This window comes from Pavona decussata, unplaced genomic scaffold (assembly GCF_977016875.1).
Source record: "Pavona decussata unplaced genomic scaffold, jaPavDecu1.1 SCAFFOLD_93, whole genome shotgun sequence".
Classification (NCBI taxonomy): domain Eukaryota; kingdom Metazoa; phylum Cnidaria; class Anthozoa; order Scleractinia; family Agariciidae; genus Pavona; species Pavona decussata.
Window position 1 is genome coordinate 3,036,293 of NW_028145510.1, and position 25,137 is coordinate 3,061,429.

Genomic DNA, 25,137 nt, shown 5'->3' on the forward strand with positions numbered 1-25,137 from the left:
ATAGAAAAAATACACCCTGCCCCGCGTTTTACTGACAATCGTCTTACACGTTATTCGGTTGCAAATCTAAACTGTTGGACAACTTAAACAGCGTTTTGTTTTGGTCCACAAGTCGCACGTCTTCTTCGATCCCTTTGTCATTATGCGGCAAAGACATTAAAGGTCAAATGCATTGTTTGCAATTTTCCGGAGTTGAAACAGAAGCTGACTTGATATTAGTTATTAGGAGTACGGTATTTTCTAAAGCACCGAACATTTTTCGAACAATTTGCCCAACTCATCGATCGAGTCTTGGGATCAGACGGGGAAGATTTAAGCTATGTGCAACGGGTATTTCTAGGTCACAGTAAGGAAATGAAGGGGAATTACTTTGCTAATCTCGATGAAACTACTTGAACTACCAAACGAGTTTATCCCCGTGGGTTCAAGTAACTAATTTTGATGAAAAATATACTTAACCCTATGCATAGACCCCTTCTATCTTGTTCCTCTTGTTCTATGCTTGAATAACCTCTACCTCGCTTCTCCTGATAATCCAAAATCCTTCTATACCCCGATGATATGTGGAATAAACGTCTTCCTCCTTGGCCGCAATTCTTAGGGTGCGCGGGTGCCAGTGGAAACAATTTAAAGGTTTTCACTGGAAGTATAAATTCCGCTGCAGTAAAGGTAGTTCTAAAAGTAAAGAGAAACGGGGCAAAGGATGCAAGAATATAACGTGTATGGATGCTTTGGATCATGGGCGCCTGAGAATAATTACAAAGGTAATATATAATTATAATAAGAACCTTCTTAAAATCTTTTGCACCTGAAAAATTACTAATGTTAAACAACTTTCTCACCAAATTGTCATCATATAAAGTCAGTTAGCAAAAGCTTGTTTGCGTACAAAAACGTTATAAATGTTCAAAGTCAGTGCGAGCACTTTCAGCTCCCCGCCCTAACCTGCCAGGTTGAACAGGGCAATTTTCTCTCGATATGGTCAACATCGACCCAGGAGGACAAAGGCCTCGAGATGAGCAATGATTAGGCGCATACTGCATTCTACAAACTGTTAGGGCTGGTCTCTATAACAAAAATCACCCCCGGAGTTAAAGACCTATAAGCAATTCCCCCTCCCTCCTCCCCCCCCCCCCCCCCACCAGTCGGTTGTTAATTTGTTCCGTATCCATCACTTACGCTAAAAGGCTATGAAAAAGGGAGGGAATGATAAAGGGAAGGTGTTCCCAAAGCGGTCCTTGGAAGGCTCTAGCCATAAAAGAAGAATTAGAGGCCGGCCAGGAAGGAGTGACAAAATAAGAGAAGCTCCTCAGGCTTTCAGACCTTGCCTTACTTTGCGGATTATTTGTCGCTTTCAACCGGGAGTTATGGGGGCATGTGTTCTTGTGGGTCCGAAGGAGTCTCACCAATCAGGGTCCGTAGTAGTCTCCTTCGCAGCCGCTTGGGCGAAGGAGACTAGGTCCGTAGTGGTGATGGAAGATAGTGATAGTGATGAAATTTAAACGAGATAAGGTGTTTACCTAAATAAATACCGTAACTGAATCTACTTATTACAAAAGACGATTTATTTCAGTAAAACCTTGATAGTAAACCGACTGTTTGTGGCCTGACTTTGAACACTATAGGGCCATTTATACGGGAGAAAATAAGGCGCGTCTTAAATAAGGGGCCAGCTGATTGTATAAACGGCACAAAATAAGCGTTGGGGTCTTATTTTAGACGCGACTAAAGTAAGACGCGTCTAACTCTGGAACAGGAGCTTAAGCTGTTCTTTTCTTGGTAGCGTCTTAAATAAGACATGAACTTCCTCGTATAAATGGTACACGCGTCTTAAATAAGACGTGAACTATAAATGCGCTTGTGTAAGAGGGAGTGACGCGCCACGACACGCGTCACTGACCGCTCTCAGTTCTGCAAAACTGAATGGCTTCGCAGTGTTCACAGTGCGCTTCGCAGTGTTCAAAAACACCAGCAACATCGGCAGCAAAAAGAAATACGTGGACTACCACGGGAGAGAAGGATTTTCTGCTTATTTGCAAATTAAGGGCAATTGCCAAGGAGCTGGACAATTGTGTTACAGGCGCCGGTGTAAGTTATCTCTGTTGTCACTTTTGTTTACGTTCAACATATATCGTTTCTCAATTGGTATAGATGAAAAGTTGTTGCAAATCGTTCCTAATTGGCATGGTTGCTAATGGTAACGTCGCATGTAAACGAGGCTGTATCAAAAATAAGACGCAGGTCGTTTATACGTGATTTTCGCGTCTTATGCAGGACACGTATAAAAAAAAATAAAAAATATAGAAATAAATAAATTAAAAGGACGCGGTCGTATAAACGGTACAGTTCGCGTCTTATTTTCTCTTAAGGTTTCCTTACTTGAAGAATCCTCGAATGACACCACCGCCTTGTCCTTCCATATTCTTTCCACCTTGCTCACATCGCTTCCGCCGCTCCTTTTTTCGTTTTCAAAGTATACCTGTATCGTGTCATCGGTTGAGTCGTCCCGCAATCCTGTAACCAGAATACTAGTACAGACAGGCACGCGCTCCAAGCGAAGTTTTCTTCCTTCAAGGCCTTTGGTGTCGTTGTGCACTTTATCGAATAGCGTCTGGAAGTCTGACAATAGGAAACATGAGCAATATATTGTTAACAAATAATTAATACTCTTTAATTGTTATTCAGTAGCCATCAAGTCTCTATGAACTATCGGCCTGTTTGCAACCTCCAGTTCTTGTTTAAGCTCACGGAAATTATTCACAATCTGTTATTCAGCAGACTGTTACCCATATTATGTCATGCGGGCTCTTTCCTGAGATGCAATCAGCCTATCGGCAGTTCCACAGTACCGAGACTGCGTTACTCCGTGTTCGTAATGACATCCTACTTAACATAAATAATCAACATGTAACGCTATTGGTTTTCCTAAACTTGAACGCTGCGTTTGATACAATTGACCATACGGTATTGCCTCAGCGTCTTGAGGATAAGTTTGGGGTTCAGTGGAACTGTATTGGAGTGGCTTCGCTCGTATCTGTCAGACAGATTCCAACAAGTGGTAATTGACGGTGTAAGATCTGACAAGTTTGAAATCGACTTTGGTGTTGAATTTGACAATGTGCTGAATTTGCGCTTAAGAAATTATTATTATTATTATTATTATTATTATTATTATTATTATTATGTGCAGTTAAAAAACGTATGTATGCTTCAGCGTCTTGAGGATAAGTTTGAGTTGAGTGGAACTGCATTGGAGTGGTTTCGCTCGTATCTGTCAGACAGATTCCAACAAGTGGTAATTGACGGTGTAAGATCTGACAAGTTTGAAATTAACCTAACCTTTATTATTATTATTATTATTATTATTATTATTATTATTATTATTATTATTATTATTATTTATTATTATTATAATTATTATTATCATTATTATCATTATTATTATTTGTGAAAGTTTTCTTGCATCACTGACTAATGTGCATCAAACAATGGCCTTCATTCAGTCTGGGCTTTTGTGAAATTCTTGTAACAGTGCAGGCAAGGTTTTTTCGCGGTCTCCACAAATATGAACTTAGAACGTAAACGCTTTTTAATTATTCAAGTGCGGATACTTCCGTAAAAACAGAAAACTAACCGAGGAACATGACGCTTTCCAGTGACAATGACAAGCTGTTCTCTTTGGTAGGGGTTTTTTCCGAACGCGAAAAGACGATTATACCTCTGGAGGTACCAAGGAAACAGTTCTTGCGGAATTTCCGAAAATTCTGCAATCCAGTTGATTTCCAACTAAATGTACCGGATTTATAAGTAATAGTAATCAAGAATAATTATAACAAATCCCTTGAGCAAAGCAAATCGCATTTTTATGGTTTACACAATTTGATTCTACACAATGTGCAATACAACCCTGTTATCTGGTACTAACTGTTCACGATCGGGTGGCCGGCGACTATACCTGCTCCCTAACCTGGTTCTCGTCAAACGCATTTCTTTTATAATATAATTATGTAATAAAGACGGTAAACTTCAAAAAAAGGGAATTTTTTTTTACTTTAAAGGCACTTTAAGGTGGCTGCACACAGCTTGCGTAAGCTTGACAGGTTCATTTAATGATGCTAGTAAGCGCGAGCTAGGGTTGTGGAAAGCAAATATGGCGTCGATAAAGCGATCCCTCAATTTTATATCAAATGGATCACAAAGATGAGTTTTGTTCAAAAAATAATTCACTTTCTCGTTTGTGAACCATTTTTCTTTTATCACCGAACAGAGAAAGGGAGTCCACTAAAAGATAAGCCTTTTTGCACGATTCTCGTCTTTGTTGTGAAAACCCAATTAAAAGCCACTCATGCACATTTGCCAAAAAAAATTGTGACCGATTGTCTAAGTGGAAATGAACTACTTTCTTGGGAACCGCTCGTTAGAATTTCATAAAAACAGTAGTTATCTAAAAGCGTAACTCGCCTACAAACGAAGACCCAAATCTGACAGAGGGTATCTTCACAAAACATTTAACTGCAAAATCAATAATTACAGGAGATCTCTCTGTCAAAATTACATGAAAACAGTGTCGCTATGTTAGCATTTCGTGAGTTTGTTTCTGGAGACAAAAAATGGAAATAATCTAACGAGTGCATTTTCTGAAAATTAAGGAGAGTCTTCGGAAAATGTCCTCCCCTCGAAAAAAAGCAAATGCTCATGTCCTATAGACTATCCAAGAATTTTCGAAAACCTTTGGAAAATTTTCGGGAGGCTTTAAAAAGCATCAAATTAAGTTTTGGAATTGAGAAACTTATTCGAAAAACCAGTGACGATTTCCGGTAGTTTTCGGGAAAAATTGAATCTGGCATGTGGAAATATATTGCAATGCTTTCTTAGGGGTATACCATTAATATCCCACTCGTGATTCAGTTGACTTTTCTTTGTACTATATACACCGTTGCATTGTACGGAGTCATTGCAGATCTAGTGTAAAACTCATTAGAGAGGTGCTTCCATTTTTAACGATGTTCAACATTCAAGTGATCCACGATGTCACGTGACTACTCCAATTTTTTTTTTCACCAACTTATCGACCGTTTCTCGCCATTAATCCATTCTTCCCCATCGGTCTTCAAAATCACAGCTGATTATGGGTACGTGCTCTCGACTAACATTTACATTTAACCACTGGAAAAGCCAGGAGCCATCAGCGCGCGAGAACACATTGTCTAAATATTCCGTAATAAATGCTAGGTAAAATGATAACATTTTCGAATTGTCTTGAATCCTATATGGAGCAACATGGATATCTCCCTCGTGTAGATTAAGCTAAAATTAAAAAAAATTATTACCTGGTGCTTTATCAAAAACAGCAAGGGCATTATTCTTGGAACCAAGGCACACTTCCTTCAATTCAACGCCGCTAAATCTTTCCAGATAATAGCACAAGCGGTCTGCACTTGTCTTCTCGCTAATCCCTTGGACATGGATTCTAACAGGGTCTGGTGGTACTTTTTTCTTAGGAGGCTGCAGTTTAACTGTTATCGGCTTTCCGTTGATCGAATGAGGACCCTCCAGAAGACGATGCAAATCTATAAAAGAAAAAGCTTATTGATATTTCACTTTCATGTATAGTTAAACATGGCAACTTCCCAAGAACACGATACTCCGTTTGGTGTGTTTGCATTGGTCATTTCATTACTAACAACGTAAGACGTCCTTAATAAACTGAACTATTTTTAAACGGTAGAACAACAGTAAATCTTTATTTCTCATAATGTAATCCGGAAAAAGCTTCATTTTGTAGTTCAACAACTGTTGAAACGGATTTTGTCTCCAAAAATGACAATCGTCTGGTTTCAACGCGTCCATAAATAGCACTGGTCAAAGCAGCTAATGTGTTACAATTACGTACCAGGACATAAACTGCATGCAAAGTAACTCTACTTCACGAGCTAAATTACAATCACCAACCAACGGCTCTTCTCTGCTTTTATGTCCATTCAAAGTTGGGGTGTCAAACGTCATTTTATTACTGACGGTCGCATGATAAATAGGCAAACAGACAGACAGACAGACAGATAGACAACCACAGACGAACAGAAATAATTCTGTAAACATCTATTTTTATCAAAACTTGCCAACTACTTCTGATATTAATTTTGGTCAAATGCAATCAAATGGACAGACGTACCCTTCACCTCAAGAAACATTATCACGGCTTCTCCTTTGTTGCGATTATATTCAATTTTGTGAACATCTCCTCCACCAGATCTCCTTGCATTCTCAAAGTAGTTACACATAGCATCCTCTGTAGTAGAAGGCAAGATGTCTTTGATGACTATGGTGATACCCTCTTCAAATTCTCCTGCGTTTTCATCAAAAATATCCGGGTTTTCTTCCTCTAATTCTTCAAAGAGAAGACACGCACCACTTAGCTTGTGAGGGGAGTGTCTCACCGTTCTGAAAGCGTCTGGAAAAACAGATTCCAAAGCATAAAGCACAGAAAGGCATTTTGGTCCAATTTGCCGGTCATTTAAATGAACGCTGTACCGCTAGCACACATATGATGGACCAGAGAATTAACTTTGTACTAGTGTATATTAAACTCGGCGCCAAGTAAGCCCAGAAAGTCAATCAGTTTGGCAGTCACCTAATTCGCTCAGTTCCCACGTAAGTGAAATTGTTAAAAACAAATCATCGCTAAGGAAGACTTGGTTAACTTCCTGTTATATAAGACATAATGTAATTGTTCGAACCAAGCAGGGTCTTAGTAAACAACTTGTGAAAACATGTTGAATACAATATCTTGTCTAGATGCGAAGTAGATTGGAAGTAAGGTTAGGCGTTGGTCTTCTAACATCTTGTTATACCAATCATTAGTTGAGTCGTCAACCTTATTAAGACGAGGCAGTGTGTGGGAGATTGTGTTCTCACGGACTTTATAGCTGAGATATATATCTTTTTTCCTCTAAACTGCGCCCAATTTTTCCTAAGTACGTTCTTTATATGTTGTTGCTATGACTACCTATTAAGTCGAGAAAAAAGCTACAACTTGTTTACAATAATTAAGCATTTGTTTGACACCATCATTGTCAGTAGTATCCATTGATGAAGAGTGGTAGTTTAGATGGATGAAGTTAAAACTGAAGTGTTAGTGCTGGAAATCGTTATGAGCGATCTTAAACTGCATAACTACGGCGCTTCTTTGTAGTCCCGCCTTCTATTGGGTGATGTTCAAGTATGCTTCCCCTTATAACAACACCACTGTCGCGCAAGGTTCGTGCAAATGAATACCTCAGCAAAAGTATTTCAACGAACGTTACATGTATAGTTGTTACTTTCTTACAAAAATATCTACGTAAAACTCAGTCCAAACTGATACCTACTACTCAGCTATACGGTGTCAAATGGGGACCTTTTAATAGACCTATGGAAATATGTCCTGCATGCTTTAACTGTACTATATAGCTTTGCTGTTAACTAGCTGATCCTATTTTTCGTCTCTGTTATTAGTTAAGATGTTCATTGTATAATTATCACTTAACTAAGTTGCCTGTCCATTTCAAACCTTCGAGAGCATTTTCCTCCTTCCAGTGTAACAAATACCTTGATCTGTTAACTCCAAACACTAGTTCCATAAAACCTTAAACTACATCGGAAATTGCAGTGCAAAATACTGAATACCAAACAGGCTAAAGTTAGAGTAAACAACTGATCTGCGAGTGGTAATCCATTCCGAATACGTGGAGAAAAGCTACAATATGTAAAACATATATACAATACAAGCTGACCGCGACACAGCGGCAAAATGAGTGCGCATTCTCGTCACGCGTGAGCAATCTTACTCGGCAAAATGGCGGCATTTTTTAAATTCTCACTGCCTGTTCTCATTTCGCGTGGATAAGCCCAAATCAAAATAGATAAGGTTGTCGCTTTCAGGACGGTGAGGGTAAAAGGCGGAAAGAGTTTGCGGAATGGTATGTGGAATGGCGTGCGGAATGGCATAATTATGCGAAATACGATTTACGCGGGGAATAAATTAACTGAAGAGCGCATCCTGGCGCATCGCCAATTTTATAAGAGCAGCAGTTTTTTCGATGTTGCGGACTATTAAACAACCAAACAACAGATTGAGGATTAGAAAATATACGCCTGGGATAGAACATGTCTGATCGCTGGTTAGGAAGTGACAGTGAAGAAATCGATGAAGTTTCGCATTCAAGGAACTAAGAATAAACTAAATTTCTAGTTGACAAAAAGAATGTGGCAGCGAGTAGCCTAGAAAAAAAGCAACACCAGGACTGGAGAAATAAATGACATCAATCTAAGGCCAAAACTATTTTGTGAGAAATTTTAAATTTAAACTCGGTCATTTTATGAGACTCTTTGACGGTAACAATTTGTACAACTCATGGGAAAAATATGTTCTACTTTTTCTCACCTTACATTTTCGTCGAGCGACGAGTACGCAAGTCACTATTGAACTGCTGAGCTAGCTACCTAGCTATTTAATACGGCGATTCAGGTAGCTATAGTTCAGTTACGCGTTATCGAACTAAACGTATCCGTCTTAAATTAAGGTCTTTCAGTGCCAGACGTCCCAACCTAAAATGAGATTTAAAAGCGAAAAAGCCCTAGAACAAAAAAGCAGATGACAAGTATGATGTCTAATTATCGACACTGGTTGTTTGAAAGGTTGTGAAACTATTCTTATCACAAATGCATTTTGGTCAAATTGTTGTTCATTTTCCCGCTCATGATAAATGAGTCATCGAGCATACAGGGTATGAGAACTGATCTTCTACCGAGGGTTAAAAAAAAAAAAAGAAAAAATGGTTTATTATTTGCCCTCGGTAAAGGATCAATCTTTGTCCTGAGAAGACTTCACGCTGCCACGTTATTTTTGTCAACCGAAGTCGCATGGAGTAAAGTGAACATGAAATTTAATTTACTACGGATTTACTCATAGTCCGGCTTGAATGCGAAAACTATAAACAGTTTTCATCGCTTTCTTCACCCCGGCACTTCTTCCAAATCAACAATCTGACGATTAAATCCTCGAATTGTTGTTAATATTTAGCAAGAGTCCACAGCATCAAAAAAGCTGCTGCTCTTATAAAATTGGCGCGAAAACATGACGCGCTCTTCAGTTAATTTATTTCCCGCGTAAATCGTATTTCGCATAATTATGCCATTCCGCACGCCATTCCACATACCATTCCGCAAACTCTTTCCGCCTTTCACCCTCACCGATCAAATATGTTATTCAACAAAAAAATATTGTGGTAACAGGTGAAAATTTGGCGATTGAAGTGGAGCATTCGTAATCGATTCACGCTTGAATCGCATATCTCCGGAGCATGTGCACTCATTTTGGCGCTGTGTCACTGACAGCATTTTGAGGCTTGCACAGATCTTCTTTAGTCAGCGGATTCCTTTAGCAGCCAGCTCTTCTTTGACTCGCTGCAGGTAGTCTTGGTCGGGATATCCAAATCTACAAGCAAGAATATAAACACAGTTCAAACTCTGTAATAGATACACCGAACAGACCCGGGTCAAACGTCGAACTTCATCTGCTGAGACGAACTAAACGTAACTGAGCGAATTAACTTTATAATAAGTTCGACGTTTGACTCAACAGAGTTCGTCCGATTCAATTTGGATCGACCAACACGTTCTATCCGTTTGATTCAGAAGAAGAAGATCGGCTGTGGAACAAACGTAGATCTTTTAATGAATCGCACTTAATGAATAAAGTAATTCATGTGAAATCCCGTCGACCGAAACATTCGAGCCGAAACGAAACCGAAACGGTCGGGCTTTACCCATTTGAGTCGACCCAAATTGTAGTTTAGTTCGTCTCATGTGAAGTTCGACGTTTGACCTGGGCCTTAGTGTCCATAAAAAAGGTGTCCTCATCACCTTCCTTCGCTGTCTATTTATGACTTGTGTTCATTTTAATCGATTTACAGCGATTCCAAGGAGTTCAATAAACTGCTATATACTATTTGCCTAGCTATATATGATGTTATTTGTTTTGTTTTTTCTAAATCACTGTGGAACTAACATATTTGCTGATAATGGATTAAAATTTATGTATTACACGAAAAAAATGTGTTTCATGTTTTTTGAAGAAATCGAATAACTGCCACTCTCTAACAAACACCACACAAAAGAAAACATTTTAAAACTCACTGGTTGTTTAACCAATAACTTAGGTGATTCCCTTATTCATAAGGTAATCAGAATGTGTTTGGAAACTGAATCAGGATAACCGCTTAAACATATATATTAAGATATAAAAAAGTTCAGTTCATTTTTTACCCCTTCGATCGTTTTTTTTAATTTTTTTTTTTTTTTGGGGGGGGGGGGGGGGATTCTGGCACTGGGAATGGGATTTGGAGTAAACTTTGGGCTGGAAAATGGGATCTGGAAAAATATTGGCTGGTAAATGGGATTTGGCAGCCCCCTCCCTTTAGGAAACTGTTTGAAAACATTCTGCATAGCCTTTCGGCCAACTTGAATTAAACATGGCTAACCATGAGCAAACCTACAATTCTCATAAGTGACTTATTGCTCAGTTTTTATCACCTCACACTGTATATCATCAAGATGATCTATGGTCTATAGTTAAATTGTTTTGTGTAACTAAGTTTGTATTGTAGTTTTCTTTTTAATTTTTTATAACTTGTAGATGCACGCACGTATTTTGAACGAGATTTTGTTGGCCCATAGACGTTACGTGGGTAAATAATTGATTGATTGATTGATTGATTGATTGATTGATTGATTGATTGATTGATTGATTGATTGATTAAGTCAGTTTGAATATCTATTCTGTCACTTGAAAATGATGTCATGGCGACATCGAAACGTTGACTTTTCTCGCTAATTTTTATCCTGAAATGCCGACTATCTAAATCTGGCTAATCTAATTCGAATAATGATATATCATATGGAATAGAATTTTACCCATAAGGGCCTCCCCAGACGCTAGTCTTGTGGTGAATATCATTCCATGTAATCTGATTTGAACGCCCCGTTGTATTTGAAGTACCAACAGTAAACACCAATCGAGCATCAAAGGCTCTCCTAAGAAGATGCAGCACCTCTCGTCCTTCTCGCGTATCCGGGAGATAAGCAATGCGTGAGGTACCTTCATACCTCTGCCCAGGATATGGGTGCTCGCGGCCTTGAACTCCCGATGGAAAGTAATAACTGATGACGATTGTGCCATAGCCTGTAAATAAAGAGAAGATTGAAGTATATACCCATACAGGTAAGTACAGTATAGTACAGTAGTGCGTATTTCACTTTTGTTATTTTTGCCACACCAAACACAATGCAAAATACAACACAGAATACAGGTGTTCGAGTCGAAAGTAAAAAAAAAATAGCGAGGAAACCTAAACGAAACCACCAAGTTCATATGAAATTAGGTCAGGTACTTTAACTATGGATGAATAGGAGGCAGAAGCACGAAAAACAAATTGTATGTTAAAAAATTAATAGTTCTTAACAAAGAAAAATAAAAAAATCTTTTAAATTATTTTAGAAGAACGCGAGAGATGTAGAGCTAGTGATCTCAGAACTAAGAGTATAAGAAAACTTTGGGCCTTGCCAAAAAAAAAAACAGAAAAGTGTGTATGATATTTGTTCTGCAATATGGTAAGCCAAAAAAAGATGCATGGCTGGTGTTATAGCTATATATGGGTACGATTATTCAATGAAAAAAGAATATCAAATCTGTAGGATTATTAGAGTTGCAAAATAAATACATAAATTGGCCAAGTTGAAACAGGTAAATGTCCTGAAATTTAAGAAAAATAAGATCTTAATTGGTTAATTATTGAGACTAACGAGCACAGGTATTTTGTTCTTCAGACCTACAGACACAAAACAACGAGGAAATTGAGATTTTGATGCGACTAGAGCAGAGTGTATGCGATGTAACTATCAAACGCGTCAAAGTCCATGAGATCCCTAAAGGCAGCCTCCATGACATCGCATGCGCTCTGCTCTTATCCCAACAAAATCGCAATTATTTTTTCCTCCAAATCGCCAGTATTTCACCTGACAGCAGATATGATACCGCGTTTAAAATCTCCGCAAAATCGCTCCAAAATGCCATTATAAATCACTTATATAAACTGCTATTTTTAAGACTAGTCGAACACCAGAAATTTTCCATGTAATATTTCTTAAACGAGTGCGACTGTTTCATCAAGTTTTCCAAACTCGAGAAAAGTAGAACAAGCGGCACCATCACCATCATCTTTATTTTGTTTTTGTTTTTTTTTTGTTTGTTTGTTTGTTTTTTGTTTTGTTTTGTTTCTTTGTTTTTTTTAACAAAAATCCCGTATGTATGCTCCTGTGGTGTTACCTGTAAACTGTGGAACACAAAGTTGCCAAACCCTGTTTACACGGGAACCAACTTCAGTTCACCATGCTATGTATTGTTAAAGCACACACTGCATTTGACATTGCGCTACAAAGTGCACAATCGTGTAAACTAAATTAGGAAAAGCGCAGATTTAAATAAATTACGTGGAAATTCTAAACCAATCTTCGTTTGCCTCCCTGTGGTTGGCACCAGCTGATTAATGATTTGTGGGTTGCGAGATGTCATTTGGTTCTGTTATGAATGACCGTATGTTTTTGTTTTTTTTTTTTTTTCTTTTTCTTTTTAACTTCGTTCTGATAAGAGCGATTCGCAAAACTCACTTTCAAAGTTCATTAAAAATTACCTTCATAACCAGGGACACTACATCGGTCATAACGAAAAGTCATGTCTCCCCTAGGCTGGTTTCCTTGAAGAGCACCCTGTGGTTCTTGACATACTGGACACTTGTTGCTTGCTTCTAAGGCTGTTTGCAGACAGACGGAACAGAACGAGTGCTTACACTTTAAAGCTCGTGGATTGGTCATAGTATCAAGACAAATAGGACAGTTTTCTAACAAAAAAAGAAAAAGAAAACATACCACTGAATCAGAGAAACTACCGTAACCAACACAGGCACGCTACTTCAAGGAGGAAAACTTCTATCTACACTGGGAAACACTGTACACGACATAGGGGGAGCTTTTAGACGTCAAAAGATGGCAATAACTCTTGGTCAATATTTCTCAGTTTAAGACATTCTCTATTCCCGCTAGACATAGTATTGGAAACAATGACTTAAATAGGCAATTCATCATTGCGACAATGATGATCATTAGCCTTGGTAAACATAAGCCACCTAATCAAATATATATCGTCGATAACATGTGACAGCCCGTATTCACCCAAAGTACGTCGATGAACATAAACTACTGCGGGCGAATTGACGCTTTGGGGTAAACGCGGGTATGATTTAAATAACCAAAAAAAAAAACAACAACAACAACAACAACAAATAAATAAAAAGTTACGATGGAAAGAGTAAAGACGAATTGTGAATAAAAAGTGAATAATTAATAAGATTGAAGCTGGACATCTACTGACGTGGCATTGCATATGTTAAAAAAGTTTTTCGGATCAGTTTCAGTGAACGAAGGTCTATTTAACATGAAAGTCTACTTCTGTTTGTGGATTCTCAGCCTAAATTTCATGACCTGCTCCAATAACAGTGCTTATAAGCCGTCCTCTTACCTTCCTCCTTCTCTTCTGGCTTGCCTCCACCAGCGCCTTTGGACGACTTTCCATTGTTACCACCATTACCTCCCTTAACCGCGCTGCTGTACAATGTAGAAGAAGGTGGAGAAGATGCAACCAAAGGATGGTCGGTATCAGCAGGTGAACGTCCAATGGAAGTGCGATTATGTTGGCCTTCCCCAGCGGGTTCGTCTGAGTTCGTTGTTGGACGACCGCTGTCTGGCACTTTTCTGTTTTTGTTTTTACCACGCTTTGGCCTTGAAGTCGATGCTTTAGAACTTCCACCCTCGGCACCAGCTGATGACAAAGTAGCGGAACCCTCTCCCGATGTTCTCCTCTCTTGGTTATCACCATATCTGGTTATGAACTCCTTTGCAAAAGCTTGCACTGTAGGGTCATCTATGTCCACGATCCTAATATCAGTGACTGTTTTGCTTTTTGGGTCACCTTGTCTAACAAACTCGTCTACAGCATCAAACATGACTTGAGCGCAAACGTTTTTTGGTATTCCATAAATGCCGGAACCAATAGCTGGTAATGCTATTGAAGTCATTTTCAGTTTCTCTGTTTCCAAAAGGCTGTTGAGACAGGCACGGCGAAGGAGTTTTTTACTTTTCTTTGCTTCCACGGATTTCCACTTTGGTCCAACAGCATGGACAACCATTTTACAAGACAGTTTTCCTGACTTTGTGACAACTGCGTCTCCATCTCTGAGCGGCCCTCGCTCTCTTATGATCCGCCGAGACTCGTCCTCGATTGCTTTCCCCCCCTTTTTTAGAATGGCATTGGCTACACCTCCAACGTGTTGGAGGTCCACGTTAGCAGCATTTACAATGACATCAACGTTTTCCGTGGTTATGTCTCCCTTGTAAAGAGACAATTTTACTTTCCCTGAAAGCAAAATACACAGAGTTGTTCATTCGTGGGAGTGAGAAGTCATAGGTACTATTTTAGAATTTAGAGACAGTTTGCACTTGTCTCACGATTGTGCCCCACAAGCCGGGTGAATGTGACACAATGTTTCTCAACGTTCAAGATGTTCAAACCACTATAGTACTGGTTTTCATCGGCGATGGTGTCTTCTGCCGGTGTATCAATATATATAGTGACTGGGACATTTTGTTGTATCACCTGCCAGAACCCCAGCGACTTATCATGAGTTCTTCTTTCTAACGCATATTCGTATTCGTTTACGAAAAGCATCATTAAAATCAAGAAACAAACAGAAAAAAACCTGCGTCTAAAATAAAATCCACCGCGCTTCTGCCACAAACCAAAGGGGTATCAAAGGCTCCGCGCCCTTGCTTACAACAACAAGACAAACGCACTGAAACAAGAAAGTATTGACCGCGACCGACATTTATACGCCAGCAGGATTTAAGAGGTAATTTATGTAAGACTTCACCTTCTCAAACTCATTAATAATTCAAAAGCCAAAGACAAAGGAAATCATGCACCGTGACGCGTTTGGATATCTGATGAAAAACTCCTCGTTTTTGCATCCTTAATTTCTCCTTCAAAATCAGTTTGTTTGAGAAGTTATATCAAACACTCGTCACAGTGTTTCATCACAATATCAAAAACCTCGAAGTTCGTCAAAAATACTTCGCTACGCATCGTATTTTCAACTCTCTTCTCGGTGTTTGATATGTGATGAAACACTGTGTCTCGTGTTTGATATATTACGTAACGATGTCAATAGGAATAATGTTCAAAATTGAAATTCCGGAAGCATGGATGCCCACCATCAAACAGCACAACAGCCGATGGTAACCACAGCGGATTCCCATGGGAACAGCCTATAGTCTCAAAACGAAGGATGGAAACCCTTCAATCACAAACAACTCACAACCAAAGCGAGGATCGAAATGCATCAATCAACGTCAACTACGATGCTACTTATATTGATGCAGTGCATGTCGACATTGTCGCCTGATGAAGACCTGCAGTCGAAACGTCGCAATACAGCCTGTATTACAAAATTGTGAGACCGGCGATTAATTTTGAGCTTTTAATAAATAATTATGGACTAAAATTTAATACGAAATACTGAACAAGTAAACGCGAAAATAAAACGCACTGGAATTGGAAAGATGGAATACTCCATGCCCTTATTTCTCTCTCGATTATTTTCAGTTCTGCTATCTAAAAGCTTGCACAGGCTATACACTAACCGAAGTGGGTCAATAGCTGGTTGCCAGGAGATATGGCATCTCTGTGGTACTCTGGTGAATCCACATCCATATTCTCTTCATAATCTTTTGTTCTATTGCGCCTCCCATCCTCTTCCATGGCCATTTCGGTTTCCATCTTTATTTCCACTCCTTCCTGCTCCAGGAATTTTAGGGCCTCTTCGATGTGGCTTGCTTCACCGTACATCTCCCAGTGCTTTCGATCCCTACCCAGTTCTATACCTATTGGAAATTTTTTTTCAGCCTCAGAGATTGCTTTACGAGAACGGACGACAAACTTCTCACTTTTAAGCCAAAAACGCTCCATTTTTACAAGCTGGTACATTTTCTGGTACAGATTGATAAAGCAGTTGCACGCCTTCTCATATTCATCAGCACTGCATCCCTCTCCTGGCTTTAAGCTGATTTTTGTTCCTTCAGGTTTTCTGGGTATTTCAACCTTATGTTTGGCTTCGATGTCATCAAGTTTGTTTTTGTACGATGTCAAAAACGCTTTTAAAATCCCGGTTTCAATTTTAAAGCTCTGAATTTCAGGGTTATCAAACGAGAAAGAGGACCTGTGATCGCTGTGTGTTTCTTTATTGTTTTCTTCAGGGCAAATTGTTTCAATTGCGACTTCCAATATGGAGCTGTCGTGGTTAGCCTCTCCTACTTTTTCAGCCTCGTCATCGAATCGATCTTCACTTTCTCCTCGACGCTGAGATACCAATTTAAAGACCTGAAACAGAGGTGAAGCATTCATTTAATTTACTCCAATTAGTTTACGGTTTTGGAAAATATAATAAGTTTGACGTTAATCTCTCCCTCTTTTTACATCCTGTGAGCCGTACGGTGGAAACATAAATAAGATGCCAGGTAATGAGCCCTGTGTGATACACTGAAACGTAGCTAAAGAACGCTATCCATAGTAAGTCACGCGCGCAAGTGTTTTCTAGGTTACACAAATGTGGGGGTAACGAGACCTTGCAAACACTAAATATTGCAACAAAAAAAGTCTGCTTTAAGTATAAACGTCAAAATAAGAGTAGCCTTACATGTTACATGTTAAACAAGAATTTGTTTGATAACATAAACTACAGTGCATTTGATATCACCTTCACCGGCCATAACTGATTTAGAGAATCAATCATCACCTGTATTTAATTATTACCTATTACGGATTACTTGTAATAAAGTATCGTCAGGAAATTCGGGCCCTTATTCAGCTTCCATGTTTGGCAACCAATACCTCGTGATCAGGCTTAATGTTTCGAACAAATCAGACGTTTCCATTGTCAGTAGTCACCAAGTGTGAAATTAGATTGCGACTGTGGATCCTTGTACAGTGACACTTTGTCGACGATAGATGTATGACAATAAATTTTGTATTTTTCCCATTAAAAGGTCTCAATTAACTGGCCCTGTTTAACCAATGCTTCTTTTAGCTTGTGAAATCTTATGATTCAGGCCTGCTAGACTCCAGTTCATTCTTACATATAACAAGAATGCGTCAGTCGGGCCCGAAAATAAATAAAACGAATGATACCGACCTGACAATGACAAAATTTTGAAAAGTGCTCCTTCGTCACCCGCAAAAAAAGCCTTGAGCTTCCATATTCAGTGAGTCCATACATTAAGCATTGCATTAATTTCTAAATGTGGAATCTTAGATTTGAGAGTAATCATGCACTGATGACGTTTACCAGTTAATAAATTAGATAATAACATTGGCTTTGGCAACTGACTATGGTAGAAGGTTTAGAGTGTTTCTAAAAAGCTTGTCCCAGGCCAAGGTATGCGCACCCCAACGCATCCCACTACCCCTTGTGTAAAATGATTTATGGTCAGTTAGTATTTATTTACCGTTTTTTTTTTTTTTTCTTGTATTGAATGAAGCAAAGAATCCAAATTATATCAAACTGTCTAAAACGCAAAGGTCCGAGTTTACTCTAGGGGCTGATCAGTTAACGACATAAATAAGGCTTGGCCTCGGGATGGCGGATTATAATTATCACAAAACAATCATCAGAATCAATTACATTGTGGCACGTCAGTAGTCTGATGGTATAATGTCTCTGGTTGTTTACTTGACTGGTCAACGAAGTCGAGATGTTATTCGTCGTTTGTCAGTAATGCCGTGATGTTAATGGATGTGAAGACTGCAAAATGTGATTGGTGCGTTTCGATCCGTCTTTTGTAAGTCAAAAGTCCGTTGGTCTATTGCAAGGAAATTGTCTATTATTTGTGTTTTGTTGATGTTGTCAATGAGTCGTTTGTAAGCGGTAAGTACTTAGAGGCAACGGTTGAGTGGCGTTTGTTCTATTTAGTTAGTAAACCAGCTCTAATTTCCAGAGTGAGTCGTTGATAGTAATTTTTCCTGTAGGTAACGGACTTGGCAGAGTCCCAGTCGATTCTGTGGTTCGTTTGAAAATTGTCTTCGGGAATTTTGTTTTCGGCAATGCGACAACTACGGAGACAAACCAAGCCACAGAGAGGGCGAAGTTTACAAGACCAATGATGCTGCCACTGCCAGGCCACTTATCTTGGCGGCGGACAGGTATAAATTTGAACATACAACTGAGTGAACACAAACGAGAAACTAGAAATAGCGATATCAACAATCACATTACTAAACACCATTTACAAACGATTCATAGAAGCAACTGGGACTCTGCCAAGTGCATATTATCAGTTACATTTCGACATTGGTTACGTGCTTATACCCCGCCCCCATTTAGAAATCATTTTCCCTTAACAAAGGAAGCAGATGGCTGTTTACTGGCACTGGGTTTAGGCGCCAATGCAGAATATGTGACAAGTACAGAACTGTAGTCTCTCTTAAAAGAAAGACTGCAAAAGGGAGAGTTGTAAGGCATATTTATTCAGCGTAAAATGTCTGAAAAACCTAATGCGATGAATTTAATTTTCGTTTGAACGAAAGCTTCGCGCAATTCATTTCGCTATCTGCTTGATTCATTTAGAAAGTCATTTGTTGAGCCGAACTGCTTACTTTCTCCCAACTCTCCTGAAAGCGATTACGAATACAAAGAATCAGTCAGCAAAAACTATTTCACAGAAACTATAAACTCATAGAACTGCTCTAACATTTCCAAAAAAGTTAGCCTGTTACAGGCGTTCAGATAGTGTGGAACAAATTGCGATGGAAGCGAACGATAAAGCGAAGAGACTCTGGGAACAGCAGCTTTTCGTTCACGCGCCGATTTTTGCTGCTAATACAACTACCTGAACGTCTAGCTAATTGGGGACACTTAGCTAACCTATTAGTATGGAGATCTAAATCCTAAAATCATATTGAAATAGTACAAGATTCTATACTAATTATATAATACTAAGCTCTAAATCCTAACTAAAAGCATTGATCCTAATCCTAAATCCAAATCCTAATCCCAATTGCGTCCAGTATTGAAACACTAGAAGAACCAATGCTAATCACATAACATATAAATTAAAACCGTGAATCCAAATCGCGTCCTAAAACCGGCTGACTGGATTAAAATATTTACCGTACATAAGTTGGGACTATGGAATAGAAGAAAATATGAGTTGGCGGCCTTAAAGCGAGTATAGTCACAGACAGACAAATGAAACTCAGTCGATATCCTCCAGACTGGCAGTATCGCTATCGTTGCCCGCTTTGAGAGAGCCTTTTACTGTCATTAAAAATGTAAGTACCTCACGGTGTTGATCACTCTTGAGCACGGTGTCTAAATATGGTTCCTCTCCACTTAAAACTTGTTCATTTGGCGGCACTGGTGAAGCGACTAGAAGACAAAAAAAAAACTCACAGTGTATTACACTGACTTGCAATTGTGACCCTGCAGCTCAGTGCGTGTGCATTGGCATTTCACACTGTAAACGATTGGGTAAATCATATAACAACAACAGAAAGAAAATGGAAACGTTCTGCCAATTTCTTGAATCAGTACGACAGAAGTTGATGTTACAATACAGTGGCAGATCCAGACCATCGGGTTAGTGGGGGCCCAGCTCTCGAACGATGGACTTGCCGCGCTTCTGAAAAGGAAGAACGTCGGCGCCTCGGCACGAGCCACGATACTCGGTTTTGGTCTCAAAAATAAGAGGGGCGGAATAGGAAGCGTAAGTAATATTTGAATTGGAACAACACCTAAAGCTTATAAGATAGCATGATAGATGCGCTTATAGCGTGACCGAATTATATGACGAATTTGCTGGGCAACAGTGTCCTAAAATCAACAGACTACAGTGTTTACCCTTACTCACAAACAGTCATAGACAGTGAAGTCGATCAGGCCAACTGCTGAAAGTTTAAAGCTTTAGAAGGTATCCAAGGAGTGAGTTCCAGCCACCCGCGCCTCCGTTTTACGTCGAGGAGTTAAGAAAATGTTGATCTAAGAAGAGCGAATTTACCTTTCAGCCCGATTGGTGAAACATGGTCGAGACAACTTAACAAATATATAAAATCTATTGATTTCCTGTTTATGATGACCTATATTTTCTTTAAAAAAATGTCATTAATAACTTTAATGCTGTTATTTGTTTGAGAACTTGGATGTTCAAACTATCCTTAGGTTTGTCTGAAGTGAACAGTAAATTGTTTTTTTACTTGTACAAAATAATGTCTTTATACTGCACACATACAGTTAACATTGCAAATGGATTAAAAAATGCAATACGTTCCCTGAAACAGTCCTAAAGAAATGATAACACGGTCCCTTAATCCTCTCTTGCACGGTCTAAATAGAGACAATGCAGTTAACCAAGAAAGTTGAAGAGATCAAAAGCACTTATATTAGAAACCTCTCAAATTGCAACTTGACAACTGATCAGATAAACCTATTATCTAAGGGCCTTCGTTTCATCCCGTCTCCACATACTAACACTGATAGTGTTAAAAAACAGATTCTACGCGATTTCAACCATATTTCGAGACGAATGCGTCTCCGATATATTTACCACGGTAGAGGGAGGATGAAACACCCCTTCTATGTTAAATCTAACTGGGAACCACCAGTTCAACAATCAGTTACTCTTGAGACATACCTTGAAGAAACAAAAAATAACTCTCAGAAATTGAGATAACAGAACCTAAACGTAACCTGCCTAGATCAGAACGCAAAGCTATTAGAGAACTTAAAGAAAACTCAGAGATAAATATCAAGAAGGCAGACAAAGGAACCACCACTGTCATAATGAACAAAATAGACAAGATTGAAGCGGGCATGACACTAATCGAGGTCAAAGAATACTACAGACCCCTCGAAAAACCAATGGTAGAAGAAACCTCTAAGAAAGTCCGAAAAATAAACACAGAACTCTACCAAAAGAAACACATTGATGAAATGACATTTAAATGGTTATCTCAAACACCGAACCCTCCACGCTTTCCAGTTTTTTACACTCTTACAAAAACACACAAGGTCAACTTGTCAAGTCAACCAATAATCTCTGGATGCGACTCCCCTACTAAGAGTATTTCAGCCCAGTTTGTTGACAGTCTCCTTCAACCAATAATGAAAGAACAGCAGTCATACATTAAAGATACAACACAGTTTCTCAACTTCATTGAAGGAACGAGAGTTCCACAAAATGCAATCCTTGTCTCAATGGATGTTACAAGTCTATATACAAATATACCACAAGAAGAAGGTATCACGACCATAGGCCATGCATATGACACATTCTACACGGCAACGCCCCCTATACCAACACATTATCTTAGAGAAATGCTGAGACTTATATTACAAGAAAACTCTTTCCAATTTAATGGAAAAAACTTTCTCCAGACCCATGGTACGGCTATGGGGACTAAAACAGCAGTCTCTTTTGCTAATATTTTCATGGCTAAGATTGAGACAGCAATTATCGATCAGCACTGTGCCAAGCCGTTGGTATGGAAGAGATATATCGATGACGTGTTTTCCTTATGGGACACTAATAGAGAGGAAATTAACAACTTCATTGAGCATGCAAATAACTATCATCCTACAATAAAATTCACTGCTGATATTTCTGATAAAGAAATCATCTTCCTTGATACATGCCCCTACAAAGGAGCACGTTAAATCCTGCCACCCACCAGGAGTCAAAAAAGGCTTTGTAAAAAATGAAGGCCTAAGAGTACTAAGAACTATAAACTCTTCAGAGGAGACTTTCGTAGAAAACATAAGACTATTCAAATTACGCCTTCGAGCGAGAGGCTACCCGAACAACCTTATAGAAAAAACACCCTCGGAAGTCAAATTCTCTGAAAGAAAGAAAGCTCTCAAAGAAAATGCTAGGGTACAAAAAAGAAATATTGCCCTTTGTAACGCAGTACAACCCATCTGTGCCTAACCTTAAACAGATTCTAATGGAGAAATGGCATCTTATAGAATCACAACCTAAACTTAAAGAAATGTTTAAAGAACCTCCAATTATTTCTTATAAGAGAGGCAGTTCGTTAAGAGATATACTGGTTAAAGCCAAACTGTAGTTAATCTCTTTAACATTACATGTGGAGAAGCAATTACATTCACGCGACACGTTTGCGGGATCTGTGAATGGCCTGTCACTATTTATTTACCATGTGTATAATTTAACCCTCCGGTCGGTTCCACCGCCAAGGTCGCACTGCCTTTTTTTTTTTTTGTTTTTTTGTTTTTTTGTTTTTGTTTTTGTTTTAATTTATTATAATTATTATTATTATTATTATTATTATTATTATTATTATTATTATTATTATTATTATTATTATTATTATTATTATTATTATTATTATTAGGGTAGTTGGTCACTCTTAGCATAACATTCTGAGGTGATATTACATTGTCGGTGGATTTAGATGTCTATAAATCCTAAAAAACTCAAATTTCAAAGGATTGCTTTGCTTTTGTTTTGTTCAGAGCCCTAAAGGCAACTCAGTCAATAGATTTATTATGCCTATAAACATTGAACGCCGTTGGAACTGCCTGCTCACCACTAACGTCATGACATTGTTGCACCGTTATTAGGCACTTATAGAACTACAAGCCAAAAAACTATTAAAAGGAAAAGTGGCTTCACCATATTCGTTTGACCCTGTTTGGTAACAGCAGATACAAACTACTATAGACAAGTTCGAGCAAGTGATTATCATACTAAACGAACACAAATCAATTACCATCAGATAACTTTTCAAAGATCAGAAATTTGAGGAAATGTTATTTCAGTTACCTTTGATCAATGGTTGGCCTCTGTTGTTATCCGTATTCCCTTCTGAGAGATCTGACCCTGCTGGCTTACTGTCATCGGATTTGGTTTTACTTTCTCTCGTAGCGACTTTTAGTTGAAATGGACTCCCCATGATCGAGGTCCCTCCGACTTTGATGGACACTCTAAATTCACCAAGCGATTTTGGTCTGTAAGAAATCAAATAACGTCCATCCTTCAAGCTCGTTATCACGGTCTTTATGTCAGTTTGTTTAGAAAGTGATGTGATGTTGACCTCGATTTCATCCATCTCACTGTGAGTCGTCTGGCCCATTGAATCCTTTGTAATCACTGTAAAAGTGCAATTATCACCCATAAAGCTCTCAGTTAGATTTCTGCCTTCTGCCACTGACAACGAGGGTTCCGTGTTGGTTGTAAGTAGTTTTCCCTGAGCGCCTCTTAGAAAGGAATCAATATTTGGAACGTATTTGATACCACGATAATCCACCTCCGGCGTAAATGAGAAAACATTCGGTACGGCCACCTCCTGAAGTCTTTGTTCAACCATCGCTTTGACGTTTAAAATTTCTGGTAAATTATTACGAAGAAGAACGTCCTCACAAAATGTCATAGTGTTGTAAATTTCCATCTCTTTGTCATCCAAACTAGCCATCTGAGCTAAAACTGCATCGTTAAAGGCTGCTTTCTTTTCGAGTAGCTGTTCAGTCACGCTTGCTTCGTGTTGCTGGATCAATGAAATGCGTTGTTGTGCGATTCGCTTGACTTCGCTCGTCGCCTCTTCGATGCTGTTGTTTACTTCCAACCTTCGTTTCTCCAAACATTGTTTCATGGTCTTCAAACGAGAGCCGTTTGCCTCAACGTTGCGCATTTTGGCCTCAATTTCGGACTTGTTTTTCTCAAGACCTTGCTCAAGCGAGATTTTTCTGTGATCTTGATGTTCCAATATGGCACAGTCACGGCAAATGCAACTTTGGCACTTTTCGCAGAAAAACCGTACTTCATCTTTGTGTTTCTTGCAAAAGTTAGCCCTCCGAGCGTAATCTTGCACGTCGCTTGACTCAAATGTTCCAATTTCTTTAACATTGTGACCTCTAAAAAGTTTTCCTTTCATATGGGCCCCAGCGCAGTCATCACACAAGAAGCAGTTGCAATCGGAACAATAAAACTTCAAAGATTTTATTTCGTCGCAGTTTCCACACTGTGGCGAATCTTCTTGCCCTTTCCCGCTGTAAGCACCCACAATTTCGACCAACTGCTTGCAGAACAGATTGGATGGCAGCCTGTTGATGTCATTGTTAGGACATTCGGTGATATGACGGCACGTCGGGCAACTCAATTCTCTCTCACGCTGCTGTCGCAACCAAGCTTCCAAACACGTCTTACAGAAGGTGTGGAGACATTTTAGTATCTTCGGTTCTTTAATCTCACTAAACTGTTCTTGGCACACAGAGCATTCCAGTTCCTTCTTAACATCATCGTAAAAGCTTCTACTTTGAGCCATTACTGCGAACAAAGTGTCAGCTCATGCGGACACGGATCTGAAATCACTCAAGTGGCTTCGATTTTTTTCCAGAATTAACGGAAGTTGCTCCCTCGTACCCAGTGTCTAAGAAACCGTTTTTTGGTCAGAGCAGCCGCGGGGACTTTGGGGACGACAATGCGTAAAGTTAAAATTGCACATTTAACCGCAGTCAACGTAAAAACAAGAAAAGTGCGATCAAGATAAGATCACTTGAAAAGCTCAAAGTTGATAAGGTTTTTGTAAGTCTGTGTGTTTCCAAAATAATTTTATGATTTACTGAAAACGTTTCAGGAACCAATAGGTAAATCGTTTTTCGGATGTCACGCATTCACACAAACAGGGTGCACATTCAAAAATAACGTTTTAGTAAACTGACACACTCACATTACTTTATAAGCCAAGTTAATATCCCAAAGTAAAACCGCATCTTTAGCGGCCTATGCTTATTTTATTTATTTATTTTATTATCACCAGTACTTTTGGGAGGCGCGGGGGGGGGGGGGGGGGGCGGTGGGGTTCACGTTTGACCGGCTGCAGTTACTAGTTGGGCATACCCTCAGTAGGTCAGGTTTACTCAAGTTCGTTCCTCAACACAGGATCTGGTCAAAAAGTTTTCACAAAGTTCATTTTTGTTCCCA

The 25,137-nt window shown here is 39.1% G+C and overlaps 2 protein-coding genes across 2 annotated transcripts in view; both read right to left on the reverse strand.

Moving 5' to 3' along the window:
- Window positions 1–25,137, reverse strand: part of LOC146473636 (E3 ubiquitin-protein ligase TRIM45-like) — a 59,605-nt gene that overhangs the window by 8,725 nt on the left and 25,743 nt on the right. The window contains exons 2-4 of the mRNA XM_085118337.1: window positions 6,173–6,451; window positions 5,331–5,570; window positions 2,380–2,619 (exon numbers count right to left, since the gene is read on the reverse strand). Of these exons, the coding sequence (XP_084974463.1) occupies window positions 2,380–2,619; window positions 5,331–5,570; window positions 6,173–6,451 (759 nt within the window). The remainder of the gene's footprint in view (window positions 1–2,379; window positions 2,620–5,330; window positions 5,571–6,172; window positions 6,452–25,137) is intronic.
- On the reverse strand, window positions 9,032–24,517 carry LOC146473637 (uncharacterized). Its single transcript, XM_085118336.1, has 7 exons — window positions 22,981–24,517; window positions 19,480–19,568; window positions 15,790–16,525; window positions 13,613–14,506; window positions 12,729–12,935; window positions 10,954–11,221; window positions 9,032–9,475 (listed from the first exon to the last, which is right to left on the reverse strand). Exons 1-7 carry the CDS (start codon window positions 24,476–24,478, stop codon window positions 9,406–9,408), a joined length of 3,762 nt encoding a protein of 1,253 aa, XP_084974462.1. The 5' UTR covers window positions 24,479–24,517; the 3' UTR covers window positions 9,032–9,405.

Coding starts and splice junctions, on each gene's coding strand:
- LOC146473637 (XM_085118336.1), bottom strand. CDS start 24,478: ATGGCTCAAAGTAGAAGCTTTTACGATGATGTTAAGAAGGAACTGGAA. Junction 12,936..13,612: donor GCCAGAAGAGAAGGAGGAAG/GTAAGAGGACGG, acceptor TTTTTTTGTTAG/AAAACTGTCCTATTTGTCTT. Junction 11,222..12,728: donor TAGTGTCCCTGGTTATGAAG/GTAATTTTTAAT, acceptor CTTTATTTACAG/GCTATGGCACAATCGTCATC.